The sequence below is a fragment of the Tarenaya hassleriana genome, unplaced genomic scaffold (assembly GCF_000463585.1).
Source record: "Tarenaya hassleriana unplaced genomic scaffold, ASM46358v1 Cleome5, whole genome shotgun sequence".
NCBI lineage: Eukaryota > Viridiplantae > Streptophyta > Magnoliopsida > Brassicales > Cleomaceae > Tarenaya > Tarenaya hassleriana.
This window is the reverse complement of record NW_010967707.1, coordinates 1,601,673-1,622,457: the sequence shown is the minus strand read 5'-3', so window position 1 is coordinate 1,622,457 and position 20,785 is coordinate 1,601,673. Positions and strand designations below refer to the sequence as shown.

The 20,785-nt window shown below is 36.1% G+C and overlaps 7 protein-coding genes and 1 long non-coding RNA gene across 25 annotated transcripts; 4 read left to right on the top strand and 4 right to left on the bottom strand.

Annotated features, from left to right (window-relative positions):
* The first annotated feature begins 232 nt into the window (after positions 1 to 232).
* On the top strand, positions 233 to 2,454 carry LOC104826226 (ubiquitin-conjugating enzyme E2 35-like). 18 transcript variants are annotated; one of them, XM_010558827.1, is made up of 6 exons: positions 233 to 358; positions 538 to 586; positions 861 to 929; positions 1,006 to 1,065; positions 1,185 to 1,277; positions 1,556 to 2,454. In XM_010558827.1, the coding sequence occupies exons 1-5, from the start codon at positions 323 to 325 to the stop codon at positions 1,208 to 1,210; spliced, it is 240 nt and encodes a 79-aa protein (XP_010557129.1). In that variant the 5' UTR covers positions 233 to 322; the 3' UTR covers positions 1,211 to 1,277; positions 1,556 to 2,454. The 18 variants fall into 18 exon arrangements, 3 of the variants coding, with proteins under 3 accessions (XP_010557129.1, XP_010557127.1, XP_010557128.1); XM_010558825.1 differs by having other exon boundaries at positions 475 to 586; XR_773717.1 differs by adding an exon at positions 721 to 788 and having other exon boundaries at positions 475 to 586; positions 861 to 1,277.
* A 1,733-nt stretch (positions 2,455 to 4,187) lies between these two features.
* LOC104826221 (protein trichome birefringence-like 40) lies at positions 4,188 to 7,451 on the top strand. The gene is made up of 5 exons (XM_010558822.1): positions 4,188 to 4,632; positions 4,707 to 4,878; positions 6,458 to 6,633; positions 6,724 to 6,882; positions 6,995 to 7,451. The coding sequence occupies exons 1-5, from the start codon at positions 4,247 to 4,249 to the stop codon at positions 7,284 to 7,286; spliced, it is 1,185 nt and encodes a 394-aa protein (XP_010557124.1). The 5' UTR covers positions 4,188 to 4,246; the 3' UTR covers positions 7,287 to 7,451.
* A 3-nt stretch (positions 7,452 to 7,454) lies between these two features.
* On the bottom strand, positions 7,455 to 7,825 carry LOC104826222. Its single transcript, XR_773710.1, has 2 exons — positions 7,733 to 7,825; positions 7,455 to 7,516 (listed from the first exon to the last, which is right to left on the bottom strand). It is a non-coding gene; the product is annotated as an uncharacterized LOC104826222 (long non-coding RNA).
* On the top strand, positions 7,619 to 9,299 carry LOC104826223 (phospholipase A1-IIbeta). The gene is made up of 3 exons (XM_010558823.2): positions 7,619 to 8,004; positions 8,082 to 8,439; positions 8,534 to 9,299. Exons 1-3 carry the CDS (start codon positions 7,769 to 7,771, stop codon positions 9,149 to 9,151), a joined length of 1,212 nt encoding a protein of 403 aa, XP_010557125.1. The 5' UTR covers positions 7,619 to 7,768; the 3' UTR covers positions 9,152 to 9,299.
* A 69-nt stretch (positions 9,300 to 9,368) lies between these two features.
* LOC104826225 lies at positions 9,369 to 10,403 on the bottom strand. Its single transcript, XM_019204116.1, has 2 exons — positions 10,200 to 10,403; positions 9,369 to 9,682 (listed from the first exon to the last, which is right to left on the bottom strand). Exons 1-2 carry the CDS (start codon positions 10,301 to 10,303, stop codon positions 9,559 to 9,561), a joined length of 228 nt encoding a protein of 75 aa, XP_019059661.1. The 5' UTR covers positions 10,304 to 10,403; the 3' UTR covers positions 9,369 to 9,558.
* A 784-nt stretch (positions 10,404 to 11,187) lies between these two features.
* Positions 11,188 to 11,664, bottom strand: LOC104826220 (CLAVATA3/ESR (CLE)-related protein 5-like). The gene has a single exon (XM_010558821.1). It carries the CDS (start codon positions 11,447 to 11,449, stop codon positions 11,207 to 11,209), a length of 243 nt encoding a protein of 80 aa, XP_010557123.1. The 5' UTR covers positions 11,450 to 11,664; the 3' UTR covers positions 11,188 to 11,206.
* Positions 11,665 to 13,136: 1,472 nt separating this feature from the next.
* On the bottom strand, positions 13,137 to 13,613 carry LOC104826219 (CLAVATA3/ESR (CLE)-related protein 5-like). The gene has a single exon (XM_010558820.1). It carries the CDS (start codon positions 13,396 to 13,398, stop codon positions 13,156 to 13,158), a length of 243 nt encoding a protein of 80 aa, XP_010557122.1. The 5' UTR covers positions 13,399 to 13,613; the 3' UTR covers positions 13,137 to 13,155.
* A 5,848-nt stretch (positions 13,614 to 19,461) lies between these two features.
* LOC104827392 (transcription factor TCP10-like) lies at positions 19,462 to 20,774 on the top strand (the record flags this gene model as incomplete). The annotated part of the gene is made up of 2 exons (XM_010560566.1): positions 19,462 to 19,564; positions 19,768 to 20,774. A coding segment is annotated over exon 2 (690 nt), but the record flags the coding sequence as incomplete, so codon positions are not given.
* Positions 20,775 to 20,785: the final 11 nt, after the last annotated feature.

Genomic DNA, 20,785 nt, shown 5'->3' with positions numbered 1-20,785 from the left:
TAGTAATCGATGGTTAATTAATTCAGAGAGCTTTTAAATAATGGTAGGGTTTGGTTATGATTATACAGAATTAGAGAACGTAAGCAGATTTCCATATTTATCCTTTTTAATGAAAATAAAATTTATGCGGAAATTAAACGGAAAAGAAAATAAAGAGGATATGTCTGTAAAAAAGGGAAGATGAATTTTAAAGAAATGAAATTTGACTATATATAACATTGATTAGGTTAGATACCCACACGTATAAAACAGATCTCAATTTCAAGACCAAAGTGATCTTTTTCCGCTCGCTCGCTCTGCAGGTGAATTCTCTTCTTCGTTAATGGCGGACGCCAATCTGCCTCGACGGATCATCAAGGTCAAGTACCCCACGCTCTTAATCTCTCTCATCCTCTGATCATGGTTTGTTTAATTGATCGATTCGAATCGATTTCTGGGTTTTTTTTTTATTTGCGGGTTCTTCTTTTTGATCAGGAAACGCAGAGGCTTTTGAGCGAACCGGTGCTGACTTCTTTTTCATTTCTTCCAATCTTTCAGCACTTGCTTTTGTACTACTTCCAATGGACAAGTTGGGATCGTCGAGTCGGTAAGCTTCTCCATTGACCTAGGATTCTTTCCGGGTTCTGTCTGGTAGTTTTGTTCCTCGGTTTCGACTGTTTGGTGTTGATCTCCCTCCGTCTTCATTGAACTATATGAGCTGTGTTGTCCGTGTGGTCTTAGCTTCTTCTGCTGAGTTCATAGGGGTGGAAAAAAAGACAGAATCTTGGGTTTCTACGTTGGGTTGGATGGTGAGAATTCGATAATCTAATGGAATTGGGCTCATAAGAGACACAAAGATGTACTGACAGTGTTTGTCACAGCTCCTTCAGAAGACAATATGAGGTACTTCAATGTGATGATTCTTGGTCCAGCTCTGTCTCCTTTCGAAGGTAAATGTTTCATCATGAATTTGTCCGATGTCTTGTTCTAGTATTGATTGTAGTAATTACTGTTCTTTCCCTCAAGCTGGTGTATTCAAACTTGAGCTGTTCTTGCCTGAAGAGTACTCAGTGTCACCCCCCAAAGGTAAAATATGAGTATGAGACTCTTATATGACGCCTTAATCTGAGGCGTTTTGGTGATGCATAGTGCATACATCCCTTTGCCTGTTGATGCCTACTGTAACTCGAGTATCATGCACTCAGATTTTGTTGTAGTTTCATACTTGTGATGAGATCATAGGATCAGAAATCCGATATCGTATCACCTTGGAAGGGTTCTTTTCTTCGGCCTCTGAGGTACTTTCTACTCTCTTTAAATTCATACAGAAGCAACTGTGTGAATGATTGAAGGAAACGTTCACAAATAGCTTCATAAGTATTTTCGGGTGATGTCTGTGCTTCCTCCCATATAGGAAGAAAATTCTGCCAATGAATGTCCGGGAGTGGTGTCATTTGTAAATATCTGCCTTTCTTTGAATGCATATTGACACTGATATGATGCTGGTAATAGAATTTGCTACCTAATGCATCTCAGCATCTGACCTCTCCATTGTTTTTCTTTTTAATGCCAACAGCATTCAGGCTCTTTTGAGTGCCCCAAACCCAGATGATCCGTTGTCTGAGAACATTGCAAAGCATTGGAAGACAAATGAGAGTGAAGCCGCCGAAACAGGTAATCTCTGATCCATCTGTCATTTCCTGATGTAGGAAAGACCAGATATGATCAAATAAGCAAAAGGGCACCCAAAAAAAACCTTGAACATATGTCCCCATAGAAGAGTCTTGAATTTTTACTAAGAGTTGAGGCCCAAGTTAGTATAGACAGACGGAATTATTGATAACACGCCAGAATTCTGCTCGTTGGAGCAGAACACAAAGCTCATGCAACAACTTAGCCAATGACCCTTGGATGAAAGCTGTATCCTTCTGGACAGAGACAAAGTTCATTGGCGTTGTTCCACTCGACAGCAAACACGGCAAAACACAACAATTCCTACAAGGTTTCTCTCTTTCTTTCATTTTTTTTCTCATTCTTCTTGTATTAGAATATCCGAGATGCTGTATATTCAAGGATGGGGTCAGCCAGAGGACAAGAATACGAACAACTTTGCGGGTCAATGGTGTATTGAAGATGCTGATATCTGTCGAGAGTGTGACCGCACCCCGGAAAAGTATGAGATTCGGTGAGGAGATAACCGGCCATCGGTACAACGCACCAGCCAATCCGATCGGGAGCTTCTGTGAAAACTCTTGGCAGATGACTTATTCTTGTAAGTAAATCTAAATAACGTATGGATATGGTAAGAACATGTTAAAGGGTTTCCAAAGTAATGAGTCGAGTTCATTCGATATGGGCTCTGTATACAATATTGAGAGACCATTTCTGATATTTCATTCGGATCACGAGTTCCACTGCTTAGGAGAAGAAGTTATGTGGGTACAAAATGAAATGAGAACAAGTTGGAAAGGGACAGGAGTTGAACTTTCCATTTAGATTCCAGACAAAATGCCTAGTTACAAAAACTGCAGCTCATGTGTTACGAGGGTTTGGATATGGACCTGTCCCTAGTTGGTTCTGTAATCATTTTTCTTGGATTTCATTTTATCTTTCACATTTCCAACTTACAAAAACTTTTTTTTTTTAAAAGGTATTTTGTAATACCTCACTTTGGTTCATATGATCAATGTCTCTGCCTGCTCGCTCTCGAACTCTGGTTATGAATCTTGAGTCGGATCACGAACCATTCAGAGCAACAAGAGAGAGACAACAATAATTACCTAATTTTTTTTTTATTGCCTTTGAATTTAGAATCTACTTATTTTTTCGATGCCATATGATTTTAATTCTGAATTACATTTAGTTTTTATTTATATCTGTTTAAGATTTGTTCGCTCTCTTAATGGTTATGAGAAGAACAATCGATAAACGGGCAGTTGAAAGTAATTATTGAATTTGTTGATGAAGGAATAATTGCTGTTAATATTTATATATAGGGTGCTTATGAAGATATAATCATTCGATCTTTGAATTAGAAGACAAGTCTAAAGAGTTTTCAACATATTATTCATATTAGTTTTTTTTTATTTATTTTTCATAATATCATTTATAAACGTGCATGTTATACATTAAAATAGCCTTTTTCTTTTATTGGGAAAAAAAGGCATTGATATTCGACTCGTTACTGCCTTATTCGATGTAATATGGTTACTCCATCCATTTCAAAATATTTGTTGTTTTAGATTGTTTCACATTTTTTAAGAAAATGAAACAAAAGTCACATATACCCCTATTTGATGATAAAAACAATGCAATTATTAATAATGTATTGGAATTTGATAGGGGTAAAATTTGAAATTATTATAAAAAATATTTTGAAAATGTAAAACTACAAATATTTTGAAACGTATAAAATAACCTAAAACTACAAATATTTTGAAACGTTGAGACGGAGGGATTAATTTTTAAATCAATCGAAAATATTAAGAATTCCATAAATCAGATAAACTCGAACCTTTATATTTGTGAGATATATATATAGATATATTGTGTTTATTTGGTAGGTACGTGTTAGTAAAGTTATTTAAATTATTTTAACCAAAAAGATGTATAGAGGATTAGTGGTTTAGTTGGAAAAAGCAGACCACACCTCATCATCATCACATGTACAAGTTGCTCCCTATCATCCCCTTTATTTATTTTTTCATGTCTTATACAAATCATTCATATCTTAACCAATCAATGGCTATGAAAAAAAAAATGTAGTAAAAATATATAAATTATTTTCCTTTAAAAAATCAACACAACCTAACTTTTCAATTTCAACCATAATGAGTGCTATATGCTTCAATTACAAATGACATCTACAATCCTTGCTTCTTTTTTTTATGGGATCCCCCTAGCCATTGAAAAATCTCAAGCGAAATATTACATATAATTTTTTTTATATATAAACACATACATATTTCAATTAAAATCACATTAGATATATGTAATCTGAACACATGGACTTACGTGATGGTTTTTGTGAGTTTAACCTTTTTTAAGCTGTTTTAGCCTCATTGGTGCAGATTTTATGACATGAAAAAAGACAAAGAGAAGAATATGAATTTTCCACGAGTGTATTTACAAATATAATATGAAAAAAAAAATGGTAAAGTCTCTCTCTCCCTCTATATATATATATATATATATGTTCATCGTATGTATATAATCAAAGATAAGTTTCCGAGTCTTTTGTGATCCAGAAACCCAACAAAGAAGCAAAATGGGACTCTGTTTCCCACCAAAAAGAATCTTATTCCCCTCTCTGTTTCTCATGCTAATCTCATCATCATCATCATCATCATCATCATTATCATCGTCAAAAGTAGCTGCGGAATCACATGGATTCAGCGGCAACGCTGATACAGAGTTCATGAGCAGTGTATTGAGGGGTGAATACGGAGGGCACAACGCGTCAGACATGAAAACGGGGAGAGGAGGGAGATGCAATTGGTCACGTGGCAAATGGGTGTACGATTCATCGTACCCTTTGTACAGTCCGTACAAATGTCCCTTCATAGATCCTGAGTTCGACTGTCAGAAATCCGGCCGTCCGGATTCTCTCTATCTCAAGTACAGGTGGCAGCCCTTCTCCTGCGACCTTCCAAGGTAACACGCATACACACACACATACACGCACATATATATCTATGTATGCATGATGGTGATGATGAGAATTACAGGTTCAATGGGATGATATTTCTGAGGAGAATGAGGGGGAAGAGGATAATGTTCGTGGGTGACTCACTGAGTCTGAACATGTTTGAATCGTTGGCATGCATGATTCACGCTTGGGTTCCCAATGCAAAGTACTCTCTCCGCCGAAGCCAACCCCTCACTTCCCTCACTTTCCTGGTACTCTCTCTCTCTCTCTCTCTCTTTACACTTTAATTTAAAGTTACCTAAAATATTACCCTACTTTACATAATTATGAAATTCTTCAACTTATATTTAACCTTTTTGAGACCTATATATACATATATATGGCCATTTTAAAGTTTCCTACAAAAGACATACGTTTTTTATTTTATTTAAATATCACCCTGCATATTCTATCTAGCTATATATAAACGTGCATAGTTATGAAAATATATGAATATAGACATATATATATAGTTGTTATGCATGGTGATGTTTATAATCCCATGCAAACGTCAAATACCTAGGTGTATGCGGGAATTGTTAGATAATGATGATGATGATGATGATGATGATGATGATACTTACATGACATGCAAAATAATATATTTATTCCACGCCAAATTAATCTTGAATAGATAGCTCCACGATTACTATAACGTCTCCATTAATTCATTTATCTTCCGAAAATGATAGCCTTCTTGAATAACGTAGCCAAAAAGTACTAATGAATTATCAATATGCACACAACATGCTTAATGATTTAATATCAATGTCACTGACTTTTCTAGAAATATTTATGGTGAAGATGATTTAGAGCAAATCCAAACGATAATAATTAAATAAAATGGACCACAACCTAAGAAAGTAGTACCCTCATTTAGTTTTTTTCAAGACCACTGGTATATATATATATATATATATAATAGCACGGTGATTATTTACATCTTCATTCCAAGTTGGAGAGATACATTTCATTACACAGGAAAATGAAAGGACGGAATTAATTATAAAATTATAATGAAATTTATCAAATTATGAAATCGAACTCACAGCCACTGAGGAGATACCCAAGTGACAATTGGGAAGTGACAGGTTTCTTCTATACGAAGTTGTGAGTTATGAGATCTGAGCTTCCTCTTAGACCGGGAAGCTTCGTTTGATTTATCTGTTCCGTATGATTTGTCGGCTACTGTGCAGGGGTCGATGAGTTTACTGTCCGCGATATTGTCCGACTCGCGAAGTTAAACGTGTGTCCGGTCCGAAGGGCCGTAGAGGGTTGCCACTGTTACCCAAAAAAAAAAACCTCACAGTCATACATAGTTAGCTTGTTTGTGAGAAACTTCTCAAGAGGGCCAAACACGACGACACATTCGATCAATGTCAGAATTACAATGATAACCAACAACCCATTTAGTCAGTGTCTGCTTATTGATTGTCGTTTTCCAATCACACTGGGATTAAGTGGGCCATCAATTATATTTATATATATATAACTTTTTTTTTTTGGGGGTATCGAAATTAGATAGAGACTAATGATAAGTATGCATTACCAATGAGGAGCTGACTTTTCTGGTTCGTTAATTGGGTAAAAAGAAAGCGTCCCTTCTTCTGTTTGTCTGATTGCAAGCTAGTTGCCAATTTCATTTTCTTTCTACCAGTCACGATTGGTTTTTAGAATTCCATTATCAAATCACGGATTTTTATATAAATAGAGTATAATTTTTTTGAAACAGTGTGTGTGTATATATATATATATATATATATATGAGAATGATTATAAAAAAAATGGCAGGAATATGGGGTGGAGATGTACCTATACAGAACACAGTTTCTGGTAGACGTAGTTCAAGAGGGAGGAGGAAGGGTTCTGGTGTTGGACTCCATCAAACAAGGCGACGCTTGGCGAGGAATGGACGTCCTGATCTTCAACACGTGGCACTGGTGGACCCACACCTCCGGAATCCAGCCGTACGATCACCCTCTTCTCATGTATACAATAATAATAGTAATATAAGAAAGTTCGTATATCCAAAACGTATACATAAATCCTTGTGGCAGATGGGATCATATGAGGGAAGGGAACACATTATACAGAGACATGAACCGTTTGGTGGCATATTACAAAGGCTTGACCACTTGGGCGAGATGGGTTGACCGTAATGTTGACCCTAGTAAGACCAAAGTGTTCTTCCAAGGCGTTTCACCTGTCCATTACGAGTATGTACTTACATCCTCTTCAATATATATATATATATATATATATAATCTCTCTCCTTACACACAACATAATGTTGAAATTATAAATAAATACTTTCGATGGGCCGACCAGTGGGAGGGAATGGGGTGAACCGTCACAGTCGTGCAGAGGGCAGACACAGCCTTACATGGGCATGAAGTATCCAGGAGGGTTACCATTAGGATGGATAGTGGTTAACAAAGTATTGAGCCGTGTAAAGAAGCCGGTCCGCCTCCTCGACGTGACCGTTCTCTCATTGTACCGTAAGGACGCGCATCCAAGCGCCTACGACGGCCTCCACAACGGTCTAGACTGCAGCCATTGGTGTCTCCCCGGTTTACCCGATACTTGGAATCTCCTCCTCTATGCTTCTTTAGCCCTCTGATATATATATATATATATATTCTTGTAATGCCATTTCCAGAATTCGATTTGTTCACAAGAACACTGTCCATTCTTGGCTATGGTTTAGTTTCTTTGTTTCAGATTATGTCTTGTTCCGTCTAGTTTCAAGCAATATACACCAGCTGTTGCTGTGTGATTACACATTCTTGTGCTGTCTTCCATCCGGACAAGACCTCCTCTTGTCTTCATGTAAAAATCTCTCTCCAAACCCTGGAATGAAAACATTATAATCAGTTTAATTAATATCCAATCCCAATCGCAAATCGAAAGAACAACGGATTTACGTACACTGGACGAAAACTTGGCCAACAAAAAAAGTTAGCTTAGGCACGATTTATGTGAAGACCATGAAACATGGACCAAACACTTATTTTACATGACCCTATAATCTTTGAAACATGACAAGACGAGGGCAACTTTCTTAACTCGGGTCTTGTCCAAGAAGAAGGAAAGGCAGTGGAAATGAGGGGAGACATAGCGAGGAGATGGAAGGAGCTAAGCGGAGAGCACAAGTGGAAAGGCCTTCTCGATCCACTTGACAACGACCTTCGCCGATACATCGTTCATTACGGAGAGATGGCCGAGGTTACTTACGATGCCTTCAACAGTGACCGGAGATCCAAATATGCCGGTGACAGCTACTTCTCCAAGACAGAACTCTTTGCCCGGACAGGATTCCTCAAAGGCAATCCCTACAGGTGCTACAAAAGGGTCCTATTTCATTCATCAGCATTGCTCTTCCAGATGTTAAAATCTCTGATCTATCATGGCCCAGGTACAAGGTGACCAAGTTCTTCTACGCTACGTCTTCGGTAAAGTTACCTGGCTCTTTCATTGTCAAGTCGCTGTCAAGGGAGGCGTGGAGTAAAGAGTCTAACTGGATGGGGTATATCGCAGTGGCTACAGACGAGGGCAAGGAGAAGCTGGGGAGACGGGATATAGTCGTGGCATGGCGAGGGACCATTCAGCCTTACGAGTGGGCCAATGATTTTGATTTCCCGCTTGATCCAGCTTCCGAGCTTTTCCCGGGTGCCGAAACCGGTCACAAACCTCAGATCGCTAGTGGCTGGCTCGCCCTCTACACCACCGATGATCCCCGCTCGCCTTTCAACAAGACTAGTGCTCGAGAACAAGTGAGCATCTCCACTTTTCTCCTGTGCCTCCGTTAACAAATAGTTATCTCTTTCCTTCCATAGCTTTAATTTGTTTTCTCGGTCTTGATGCCAGGTCCTGGGAGAGGTAAACAGGTTACTGGAACAATACAAGGATGAAGAAGTTAGCATCACATTAACAGGTCACAGCTTGGGAGCAACAATGTCAACTCTATGTGCAACAGATATTGCATACAATGGACACAAAAAGATGAAAAGTCTTCAGCACAAGCCTTTTTATGTCACAGCCTTTGCATTTGCAAGTCCTCGTGTTGGGGACAAGAACTTCAAAATGCTGGTTGATTCCATCGAGAACCTCAACATCCTGAGAATAACGAATGTTCCTGATGTCGTGCCTCGTTACCCGTTGCTTGGGTACGACGATGCAGGGGAGGTGCTCACGATCAACACATTGAAATCAAAGTACCTGAAGCAGAGTCTAAACCTGAGGAACTACCATAACATAGATATTTACTTACATGGGGTGGCAGGGACTCAAGGGAGCCTCGGAGGATTCAAGCTGGAGATTGAAAAGGATATTTCATCAGTCAATAAGCGATTAGATGCTCTGGACGATGAATACTTAATCCCCGGTTCCTGGTGGTGTGTTGAGAACAAAGGGATGGTTCAGATGGATGATGGGTCATGGAAACTGTATACTCACCGGACCCCTGATGACGATGAATGTAACTAGAGAGTGATATTATGTATATCATCTGCTTAAAATAGCTATGGTGCATGTTAACATATCAAATCTATAAACAGATTCAACGCTGCATACACATGCCCATAAAAGGGGATATGAGAAGAGGTAAATGACAAATCTTTCCTTTGGCTTTGCATTGCATTGCATTCTATCTCCCGACAACCTCGGGTCCAAGCAAACAGGATAAGGAACAGCTTATCCGGAATGAACATAAACGAAACCTTAGATTTATACACAAAAAAAAAAAAAAACTTAGGATGACAATGAATCTGTGGAATAAATCTGAGTTACTAATACAAATGCAATCCAGGAAGAGATAAACAAGCAAACGGGAAGAAATTGATTGGTGAACTATTATGTACAGGGAAGACAGACAAATGAAGATCCATAAGACATCAACAAGGTATCTGGGAAGTGAACCACTTCATAACATGAATCGGTGCCTTGATCAGTTCTAGAGCGAGTTCCACTATCACAGTCACGCACAAGCAACAAGGGCATATGCATGACAACAACAATCTGCAGAATCACAAGATTCAAATAAGTTGATCCCATCTTCAAAACCACTTCATAGTTCATATAGCAAGAAAAATGGACGAAGAAACAAAAAAATTTGAACTTCAGAAGAACCCGTGAATTTTGAATTTTCTAAGAATAAGAACAAACGACTGGATCTTCCAGAGCCGATCAAGAATCAATGTATGCTCTTCAAATTCAAAATTCAAGCAGACTAAACTCAGATTTATGTACTTCAAATTCGTTGGGTCACAAAGAATACGAGATTCGAAAGAGGATGAACGTCACAAATTTGCAGATAAAATATCACATCTACAGCAAAATTCTAGAGCTAACCAGATTCCATATCTTCAACGAGAAACGGTAGTTTTTTAAATGATCAGAACAAACATGAAATTGATCATGCCAGAAACGATGAGACAGGCAAAATTCTAGAGCTAAACAACTGTAGATCGAAAAACTCCGATAAATCAGAGGAAATTAAGAGGTTGAAAGAGAGGAAAACGGAGAGGAGACAGACCCGACGATCCAGACGACGACGCCGACGATGGAGAGAAGGAGAGAGAGGAAGGCAAAGGGAAGGCCCAAGAGGAAGCCGAGAGGGCGGCAATCTCCGTCACACATGGCGGCTCCGGTGGTGGTTTTCGCCGTCGTCTTCTTCACTGCAAATGAGTAGACCCGAAATGGAAGACGCGGTGTTAGGTCAGGCGGCTTCGGTATTTATTGTATATTTTATTTTAGTCAAACTCATCCAAAACACTGCAATTTTTCTAAATCCCTTAGTATATTTTCCTAAATTTTCTCACATCTATAATTGACCAGCTTTCATAAAATTTTATTTTTAACCGGAAAAATACATATAACATTATTGAATATTCTTTTCAGATAATTCGAAAATATATAATCCTTCTCTTTTTCGTATCAAATTATATCCTATAATAAAGATCTTTTTATAACTTTATCCAGTTTTATTTCCTTTTTACTACAAATATTTAAATATAATAAACATACATACATACATACATACATACATACATACATACATACATACATACATACATACATACATACATACATACATACATACATACATACATACATACATACATACATACATACATACATACATACATACATACATACATACATACACTGCATTCCTTGGCTTGTGTATCTATCTACAGTAAATTTCCTGCCACAAAAATAAGACTGCACAGAGGGTTCAATATCTATATATAGACATCAAATTATCCCAAGATTTAGGAATTGGCCATCTCAGCTCAATATTAAGTGTGTGTCTCGTTAACTTCAAAATTGTAGGTATTGATGCGATATTGGAAATACATTTCGAATTTAAATATAATTAAACCACTGGACATACAAGAAAATCAAAGGTTTGATGCTTGGTCAACAAAATTGCATTGACCTATATATATATATAATGCTTATATGTATAGTGAGTTGAACAATAGAAACGAGACAAGATTAATTAGTAAAAAAAAAAAGACAGAGTGGATAAGAGTCCCATCAATGGTGCTGAGGGTCGGGTCCTCCGGGAGAAACCCTGTCGGAATCTACCAGCACTCTTCCTTCATGACCTCTGAGCTTAGAGAGATCAAACCCTAGTTCACGCAGAAGAACCCGACTATCGATTCCACTCGTGATTCTCACGTGATCTCCACGAAGCACTCGAGCCTGAGATGCCGAAACGTGGGCTGAAAACACGATTAAGAGCATCATTAAGGCTTGTTTAGGGATGGTATTTTCCATAATTATAAATATTGGGATGATTGAAGAGGTAATGAGGGAACAAAGAGTTCAAAGGGGTTATGCACGTAGAGTGAAGAACAACATGCATGGAGAGAGTGCTCAGCTTAATTTGCTATTTATATATCGAAACATAACGGAGATTAGGATTTGGGTCAGTGGATAGAACATGATGGGATCCTCAAAAAGCCAAATCCGATTCAGATTTTGGGATTATAGTATTCATGCATGTCTACACGGTTGCACCAAACACAACTAGTGGATCTCTCTCTCTCTCTCTCTCTCTCTCTCTCTCTCTCTCTCTCTCTTACACACTCACACAGGCACACAGATATATATCGGTATATACGTTGATAAAAGAAAGTGAGTATAGCTTCTATGGCTGTCCTCTGTTTTCTTTTTCTTTTCATGGTTCGTACAGTTATCTCTTCTTTAGTTATAAAAGCTTTTCCATGCATTCCACAAAAGAACAGAAAAAAGAAGTTAATTTACTATGTATTATACCCTAATATATATATATATAGGGTTTACACGAGAGGTCAGTCGCATTTTATGATCTCATGCTTATCCTAATTCGCAAGCGTTTAACCAACGAAAGTATCACCCGACCGAATCTCCCCTACTTATACTAGAATACAGTAATTTGATAATGGACCGTATATGTATATATATATCATCATTGTTTTTAATTAGGTGTATATGTACGTATATTCTATAACGAAGTATACTATAAGTTGACGTCTAATTTGCATGCACGCTCCATCGGCTAAGTTAGTCAAGGTATTATACGCACAAATTAAAAGCATCACAAATTATATGTATGTATGTATGTATGTATGTATGTATGTATGTATGTATGTATGCATGTATGTATGTATGTATGTATGTATGTATGTATGTATGTATGCATGTATGTATGTATGTATGTATGCATGTATGTATGTATGTATGTATGTATGTATGTATGTATGTATGTATGTATGTATGTATGTATGTATGTATGTATGTATGTATGTATGTATGTATGTATGTATGTATGTATGTATGTATGTATGTATGTATGTATGTATGTATGTATGTATGTATGTATGTATGTATGTATGTATGTATGTATGTATGTATGTATGTATGTATGTATGTATGTATGTATGTATGTATGTATGTATGTATGTATGTATGTATGTATGTATGTATGTATGTATGTATGTATGTATGTATGACATACATACATACATACATACATACATACATACATACATACATACATACATACATACATACATACATACATACATACATACATACATACATACATACATACATACATACATACACTGCATTCCTTGGCTTGTGTATCTATCTACAGTAAATTTCCTGCCACAAAAATAAGACTGCACAGAGGGTTCAATATCTATATATAGACATCAAATTATCCCAAGATTTAGGAATTGGCCATCTCAGCTCAATATTAAGTGTGTGTCTCGTTAACTTCAAAATTGTAGGTATTGATGCGATATTGGAAATACATTTCGAATTTAAATATAATTAAACCACTGGACATACAAGAAAATCAAAGGTTTGATGCTTGGTCAACAAAATTGCATTGACCTATATATATATATAATGCTTATATGTATAGTGAGTTGAACAATAGAAACGAGACAAGATTAATTAGTAAAAAAAAAAAGACAGAGTGGATAAGAGTCCCATCAATGGTGCTGAGGGTCGGGTCCTCCGGGAGAAACCCTGTCGGAATCTACCAGCACTCTTCCTTCATGACCTCTGAGCTTAGAGAGATCAAACCCTAGTTCACGCAGAAGAACCCGACTATCGATTCCACTCGTGATTCTCACGTGATCTCCACGAAGCACTCGAGCCTGAGATGCCGAAACGTGGGCTGAAAACACGATTAAGAGCATCATTAAGGCTTGTTTAGGGATGGTATTTTCCATAATTATAAATATTGGGATGATTGAAGAGGTAATGAGGGAACAAAGAGTTCAAAGGGGTTATGCACGTAGAGTGAAGAACAACATGCATGGAGAGAGTGCTCAGCTTAATTTGCTATTTATATATCGAAACATAACGGAGATTAGGATTTGGGTCAGTGGATAGAACATGATGGGATCCTCAAAAAGCCAAATCCGATTCAGATTTTGGGATTATAGTATTCATGCATGTCTACACGGTTGCACCAAACACAACTAGTGGATCTCTCTCTCTCTCTCTCTCTCTCTCTCTCTCTCTCTCTCTCTCTTACACACTCACACAGGCACACAGATATATATCGGTATATACGTTGATAAAAGAAAGTGAGTATAGCTTCTATGGCTGTCCTCTGTTTTCTTTTTCTTTTCATGGTTCGTACAGTTATCTCTTCTTTAGTTATAAAAGCTTTTCCATGCATTCCACAAAAGAACAGAAAAAAGAAGTTAATTTACTATGTATTATACCCTAATATATATATATATAGGGTTTACACGAGAGGTCAGTCGCATTTTATGATCTCATGCTTATCCTAATTCGCAAGCGTTTAACCAACGAAAGTATCACCCGACCGAATCTCCCCTACTTATACTAGAATACAGTAATTTGATAATGGACCGTATATGTATATATATATCATCATTGTTTTTAATTAGGTGTATATGTACGTATATTCTATAACGAAGTATACTATAAGTTGACGTCTAATTTGCATGCACGCTCCATCGGCTAAGTTAGTCAAGGTATTATACGCACAAATTAAAAGCATCACAAATTATATGTGTGTATGTATGTATGTATGTATGTATGTATGTATGTATGTATGTATGTATGTATGTATGTATGTATGTATGTATGTATGTATGTATGTATGTATGTATGTATGTATGTATGTATGTATGTATGTATGTATGTATGTATGTATGTATGTATGTATGTATGTATGTATGTATGTATGTATGTATGTATGTATGTATGCATGTATGTATGTATGTATGTATGTATGTATGTATGTATGTATGCATGTATGTATGTATGTATGTATGCATGTATGTATTGAGTACATTGTATTTTGTTTCTCCTAATGGACCCACAATTAAATAATCTAGACACGTATTGCGACCGTGGATTGCTTTCCAGTTATATATATATATATATATTGTTTTATAAAATTTCCAGTTATATTTGGTTTAAATTAAAATGGTAGTTCAATATTATTTTTCAGAATGATTGATATTTAACTAGTAATAATTATATTTGGATCAATAACTAATATATTTCCAGACTATTATATTTGTTATTTTGTTCACACTATATTTCCAGATTCTTCACTACGGCTAGAATTTAAAAAAAAAACTTTTTTTGTCATCCATATCCAACAAAAAAAAAATACATGGTTTTAGATTATTACATCATTTTCAACAGAAATGACGCATGTTTTCTGGATAACATGCGATTACGTAAAAACAATCGAGGATGGGACGTAATTGGCAAACACATTGATCGATTGGTTCTGAAATTACATACATACATATATATTATATAGTTATTTGAATGCGACATGGGAGAAATCTTATCTCTACCTATAAGTACTAGGGTTGAATGATTTATCCTTTAATTGATGAAAAGAATATGAATACTTTCCACACGAAAAACAAAGGTTTTGAAAATAAAAATACGGTATCAGCGTTAGTGTATGATCGATTAAGAGGGTACGTTGCATCAAATCTCTCCATCTTTCCTTTCTTCTCTAGGTTTTGAATAATAGTAATTAATAATTAATAATTAATAATAATAAATCATAGTTGGGAAGTTGGGCTTTGTGGATGCTGGCTCCACGTAAGCCGGAGGAAGAAAGCTACATCAGCAAACCCTAGTGGCCACGTGTTCTTCTTCTTCTTCTTCTTTTATCCTGTCTCTTGATGCAGGCCCATCTCACGCAATTCCATTTAGTTCCACTGAAATATTTCAATTCGATGCAAATATTAAACGGATGATATTGTACACTAAAGACCAAAGGTTAACGCATAATCATAACGTCTTAATTAGTGGTAGGGAAATTTGTTTTATTTATATTTTAAATTGGATCGTCCATATTCAACATGCACGTGAGACCAATAACCCCATATCGTGTCGATATCTTGAGTGCTCTTTTTTATGCTATAAAGTTTGGCCCCTACAATTAAATTATGCCCGTTATATATGGTTTTCGTTGGGACAAATTATTATTACTGACCAACAATCAAAAGTAATATAAGCACTTTGGTCTGTCTGAGACAAAGGATAAGAAATTGAGTCAACGAAACAACATTATTAAAGTTGTGTAAATCCGAGGAGGATTTTGGATTTTGATGCATATCCACAACTCCAGTCAGTATTATTCCAAGTTTGTGGACCATTTATTCGTCATTCCTGTCATAAATAAATTCAATTTTTTTCCTTATGATATATATATATCCATAAGAAAAAAATGAATTTACTTATGACAGGATATATAATTAATTAAATATGTGTGTGTGATTCAAGTGAAATCTATTTGCAAAGAACATGCCCATCGAGAGATAAGAGATGTAAAGCCCAACCCAATATGCAGGCTGATACAAATGGGCCGTGTACAATTTGGGCCTATCCTATGGTGATTTGTCATTCATGACAAATGGGCCTATTATATAATAATAAATTACTATGTGACGTGGATATTCCTTAGTATATAAAAATTCTGATTAGGACCAATAAAATAATTGAGATGGAGAAGAGGGGTTTAACACATACCTTTACACATAAATATGGGTAGGTATTCCATTTCCTGTAAAAATGAAAAGCAAAAGCGAATAGAGACAAAGAAAATGACAGTAAAATCATCATCTTGGATCACGAGATCTCTGATTGGTGGCTTTCACCTCTCTCTCTCTCTCTCTCTCTCTCTCTCTCCTGTATCTTGCCTAACGTAATGATATGAATTTTATTTTTTTTCATGTTCTATCAGTTGCGCAATTCTATTTTATTTCAGCTATTTAGATTATATTTCTTCGGTTCAAAATTCAACTGCGCCATAAAAATATTTACAAATCCAATTTTGTATTATGTTATTAATTTATAAAAAATTATCATATGCACTACTTGTATCAAAATAACCAAACCAAATTCATTCATATCGCACGATTCAGAACTCCTACTTCAATGATTTTGCTAAAAAATAATGAAATAAGAAACGCAAGATGGACGAGGGGCCAACCTCTCTGCCACTGTCCCATTCGGTTACATAGACAGTATATATATATATAACTTTAACCCCACACATATATATATATATATACAGTTTTTACATTTAAATTTTGTTTAGAACCCTAAAAGCATATTATTGAATATTGCACCAAATTCACATTATAATTCTAATGACCATCTCTGTCTCCTGACACACAATTACAGTTTCTAACTCTTGAGGTTAAGAACAAAAGTGCTGTCTCATTTGTTAGAGAAGTGGGCATTAATCCATTGATTTGCATTTTTTTTCGTAATCTACATGTTTACTTATTTATGTTTCGGAGTTCTATTTATAAGATTATGCATTTCACAACAAAATAATAAAAAAAAAATCATGTGTTATGACTAAATATGTTTCTATATGACACATTTGATGATGATGGTAGGTAGATTAGGTATGACTAAAATCGGATAGAAATGATAAAATTGAATTTCTAAATAAGGGCTTCAGTAAGTTAACAAATATTTTATATATTGAAAAACCATATTATATATTTTAAAATCAAGGTACTATACAAACCGTTCGTCCTCTTATATATATATGGAAGGTGGAATAGAATTCATTCAAGGCGCATGAAGACACCATAGCTCAAAGTGACCACCGGATCATGCATATATACATGGACCGATCACCCGCAAAAATTTAATTTCGTTAGATTCATTCATCTGAAGTTTTGATAATTTCATTAAAACATTGTATTTGATGCATGATATATTCAAATAAATAACCCAAAAAATAATTTAAAAGCGAAAAGGAAAAACATGATGAATCCAAACTCCATACGCAGCAGCGGCGGCAGCTATGCTCTATTCCCGTCAGAAAAAGCCCACGTGACTGAACATTTACTTCGTATACGAAAAAGTTTGGATAAAATATTATATAAAAAGACCTAATATCAATTATTCACTTAGCTAGGTTCCTCAGAAAAAAAAAGCAATTTCCCCTACTAAATTTAGCTTTTGTTGTTTACCAAAAAAATAGCTTTTATAAAATATAGAAATATTTCATTTAATTAAATTTAATAATCTGAACATCTAAAATTGTATATGTATTAGTTTAGGATTTCTTATTATTAGATTATATTTTTATATACTAATATATATATATATATACACACTGCTCTTGTATATATTTATTACATTAAAATTCTACGGATTAGTTATTTTATTAATTGCTATTTAATTAATATTTTGTAGTCTGTTATATATAGTGAAAACTATCAACGCGAAGACAATGATGGAATCCTAAATATAGTTTTAGACACGCAAAGATAAGAAACCATATATGTGTAAAAGAAAGTAGGGCAATATGAATATTGCTTTATATATTATTATATTCATAGAGATGATTTAAAATTCATTAACCCAGAGAATAGTTAAATTTAATCAGTATATCGATCGGTCGAAAAAATCATATTTAAATTTGCAAAAGCGATCGATAAGATTATTATATAGAGAGAGGGTTTAGGATTCCTTTTTCACTTCCACGATTTCTAAGCTATCATATGGAATCTTTTTGTCCGAAGCACTGCATGCGCATATGCTTTTCGTAAAGACATTTTATCTAACCTCTGACATTTTTTCATACTTTCGGGAGTCTTCAAGTTGACAGCATTTCGTACTTTTCATTCTCTTGTTTTTCTTCATACATACATACATACATACATACATACATACATACATACATACATACATACATACATACATACATACATACATACATACATACATACATACATGCATGCATGCATGCAGCAAAATCGAGATCAAAGAAGTGATATATACCTTTTACTTCTATGTAGAAACAATATTTTTAATACAAGGACTCAACCCTAAAGGGGTTTTATAAACTTAACCATATTAAAATCTAACGCGTTTTTTTTTAATCTTTGTAATCTCATATTAAAATCTAGTGTTCGAGATTTAGGGTTTCGATATTAGACAAAGAGATCGAATAGGAAGATCCCGTGAGGACATATATATATAGGCTTTATATTTTTCTTTTGTACTAATTTGATAAACATCATATCTTTAGGGTTGAGAATTTAAATTTTCAATAGGTCATTTTACACATAACCCGGGGGGGGGGATTCAATATACGTTTTCTGTGATGAAGAATTCATATGCATTTGGTCAAATCCAATATTCAATATTCAAATTGGACCCCCTATATATCAACGTATGGTCGAGGAGAAAGTATTTTTTGTCCATTCGATATAAGTGGACCGAGGAAAACTATACAAAGATAAAGAGAAGAAAAAAAAAAAGGAAGAAGAAGAAGAAGAGGGAAAAAGCTGTTGTTGTGTATCATTGTCAAAGCCTTAAAGAGAAAAGTGGATAGTGGCAGAGTAGTAATTACAAGGAAGAAGTTTTCTAAGAGACAATGACCTTAACCATAGCCTTCTCTCCTCATTGAACATTAACCCTTAATCATGGTTATCCACATGTATGGGGCGTGTATATATGTATGTATATATATTGGCCACACAAAAAAATGATAGATTAATTTAATCCAAATGCATACCTGAGATGGATTATATATGCAAGTAAAGTATACAATTACAACAATAATTTTTTGATGTGGAGTCCATTTTCAATAATATGTGGGGAGAAGGATACAAAGATACATATATTATAATAATTAGGAGTAGAGAGGGTTTGTAGCAAAAGGGGTATTGATTGAGTATTTACTTCCCAATCTGACCAAAACTTCTGCTATCCTTTTAGCAACACCCTCCAAAATCTCTCTCTCTCTCTCTCTCTCTCTCTCTCTCTCTCTCTCTCTCTCTCTCTCTTCATAATTTCTTCTCTTCTTCTCCCTCGGTCTTTGATAATACCCCAAAACCATAAATACATGTAGAGCAAAAGGTTGTCACTTTTCTCCCCGTTTATTTGCTTATACAGCATTATATCATCTATATATATGGTTTTCTCCATTTCTCTTTGAATCTTGGGAAGAAAAAAAAGAAAAGAAAAGCAAATCTCATAAAATCAGAACCCACGTATAATCAAGGTTCTTTTGATTCTCTTTCTCCTCGTATTTATGTTGGCATTTTCTTTTTCATTTCAAGGATTTGATGGTGTTTATGGGGTCGATCGTGGAATCTGGTCACTGGCATGGCAGATCTTTTGGGGATCTGTATCATTAAGAGCTGCGAATTTGTACCAGCTTTCAGGTAGGTTTGTCTAGTTGAAGATGTCAAAGCACTAAAACACACAGACGAGAGAGCAAGAGGATTCTTCACAAAGCAGAAAAACGGCAAGCACTTTGGAGAGAGGTCTGCAATCAAAACGGCACACGTTTCTCAAGAATCTGGATCTACAAGGCCATAATAACAGCAATAACAAGGGCTTCCACAGCATCAACGATGGCGTTTTGAGAGGCAAAATGGGTTTGAAGAGTTCCGGTCCGGGAGGAGGGGAGATTGTGCAGGTGCAAGGCGGTCACATCGTACGTGCTACCGGACGAAAGGACCGTCACAGCAAGGTCTACACCGCCAAGGGGCCACGCGACCGGCGCGTCCGGCTCTCGGCTCATACGGCCATTCAGTTTTACGATGTTCAAGACCGGTTAGGCTATGACCGCCCTAGCAAAGCCGTGGATTGGCTCATCAAGAAAGCCAAATCCGCCATTGACAAGCTTAACGAGTCGCAAGACTTGCCCTCTGACCCTAATTACCAAATAGTTGATGCTAAAGATGACGACAATCAGCAAACCGCTCAGTTCTCATCTTCTTTGGTTGCTCCAATGGCGAATCTTGATCCCGAGGACGCCATGAAAACGGTCTTCCCCACGAGTAGGACCGACTCCAACATCAATTTCCACAGCTACCCTCATGATATAATCTCAAGAACCACGAACCTAAACCAAGATTTAGGGTTATCACTTCATCCTAGCTTTCTTGGTAACTCAGACCAAGCCGGTTCATCAGCAGCGGATCAAGCCCTTTTCGCCACATTCGAACCCAACAATTTCCAACGGATGTCTGGATGGAACAGCGAATCGACATCCGACCAAAGGGGTTTCTTGGTGAATCCGTCTCATCACCAAGCCTCGGTTGCGACCATGCTTAATCCCCACTCCCGAGC

What these genes read in the sequence shown, in the direction of transcription:
- LOC104826226 (XM_010558825.1), top strand. Translation starts at nt 323, where the DNA reads ATGGCGGACGCCAATCTGCCTCGACGGATCATCAAG. An exon ending in TGCCTCGACGGATCATCAAG is followed by an intron (nt 359 to 474) that starts GTCAAGTACCCC and finishes CTTTTTGATCAG; the next exon opens with GAAACGCAGAGGCTTTTGAG. An exon ending in AGCTCTGTCTCCTTTCGAAG is followed by an intron (nt 930 to 1,005) that starts GTAAATGTTTCA and finishes CTTTCCCTCAAG; the next exon opens with CTGGTGTATTCAAACTTGAG.
- LOC104826221 (XM_010558822.1), top strand. Translation starts at nt 4,247, where the DNA reads ATGGGACTCTGTTTCCCACCAAAAAGAATCTTATTCCCCTCTCTGTTT. An exon ending in TTCTCCTGCGACCTTCCAAG is followed by an intron (nt 4,633 to 4,706) that starts GTAACACGCATA and finishes TGAGAATTACAG; the next exon opens with GTTCAATGGGATGATATTTC. An exon ending in GTTTCACCTGTCCATTACGA is followed by an intron (nt 6,883 to 6,994) that starts GTATGTACTTAC and finishes TGGGCCGACCAG; the next exon opens with TGGGAGGGAATGGGGTGAAC.
- LOC104826223 (XM_010558823.2), top strand. Translation starts at nt 7,769, where the DNA reads ATGAGGGGAGACATAGCGAGGAGATGGAAGGAGCTAAGCGGAGAGCAC. An exon ending in CTCAAAGGCAATCCCTACAG is followed by an intron (nt 8,005 to 8,081) that starts GTGCTACAAAAG and finishes ATCATGGCCCAG; the next exon opens with GTACAAGGTGACCAAGTTCT. An exon ending in AGACTAGTGCTCGAGAACAA is followed by an intron (nt 8,440 to 8,533) that starts GTGAGCATCTCC and finishes TCTTGATGCCAG; the next exon opens with GTCCTGGGAGAGGTAAACAG.
- LOC104826225 (XM_019204116.1), bottom strand. Translation starts at nt 10,303, where the DNA reads ATGTGTGACGGAGATTGCCGCCCTCTCGGCTTCCTCTTGGGCCTTCCC. An exon ending in GTCGTCGTCTGGATCGTCGG is followed by an intron (nt 9,683 to 10,199) that starts GTCTGTCTCCTC and finishes GTGATTCTGCAG; the next exon opens with ATTGTTGTTGTCATGCATAT.
- LOC104826220 (XM_010558821.1), bottom strand. Translation starts at nt 11,449, where the DNA reads ATGGAAAATACCATCCCTAAACAAGCCTTAATGATGCTCTTAATCGTG.
- LOC104826219 (XM_010558820.1), bottom strand. Translation starts at nt 13,398, where the DNA reads ATGGAAAATACCATCCCTAAACAAGCCTTAATGATGCTCTTAATCGTG.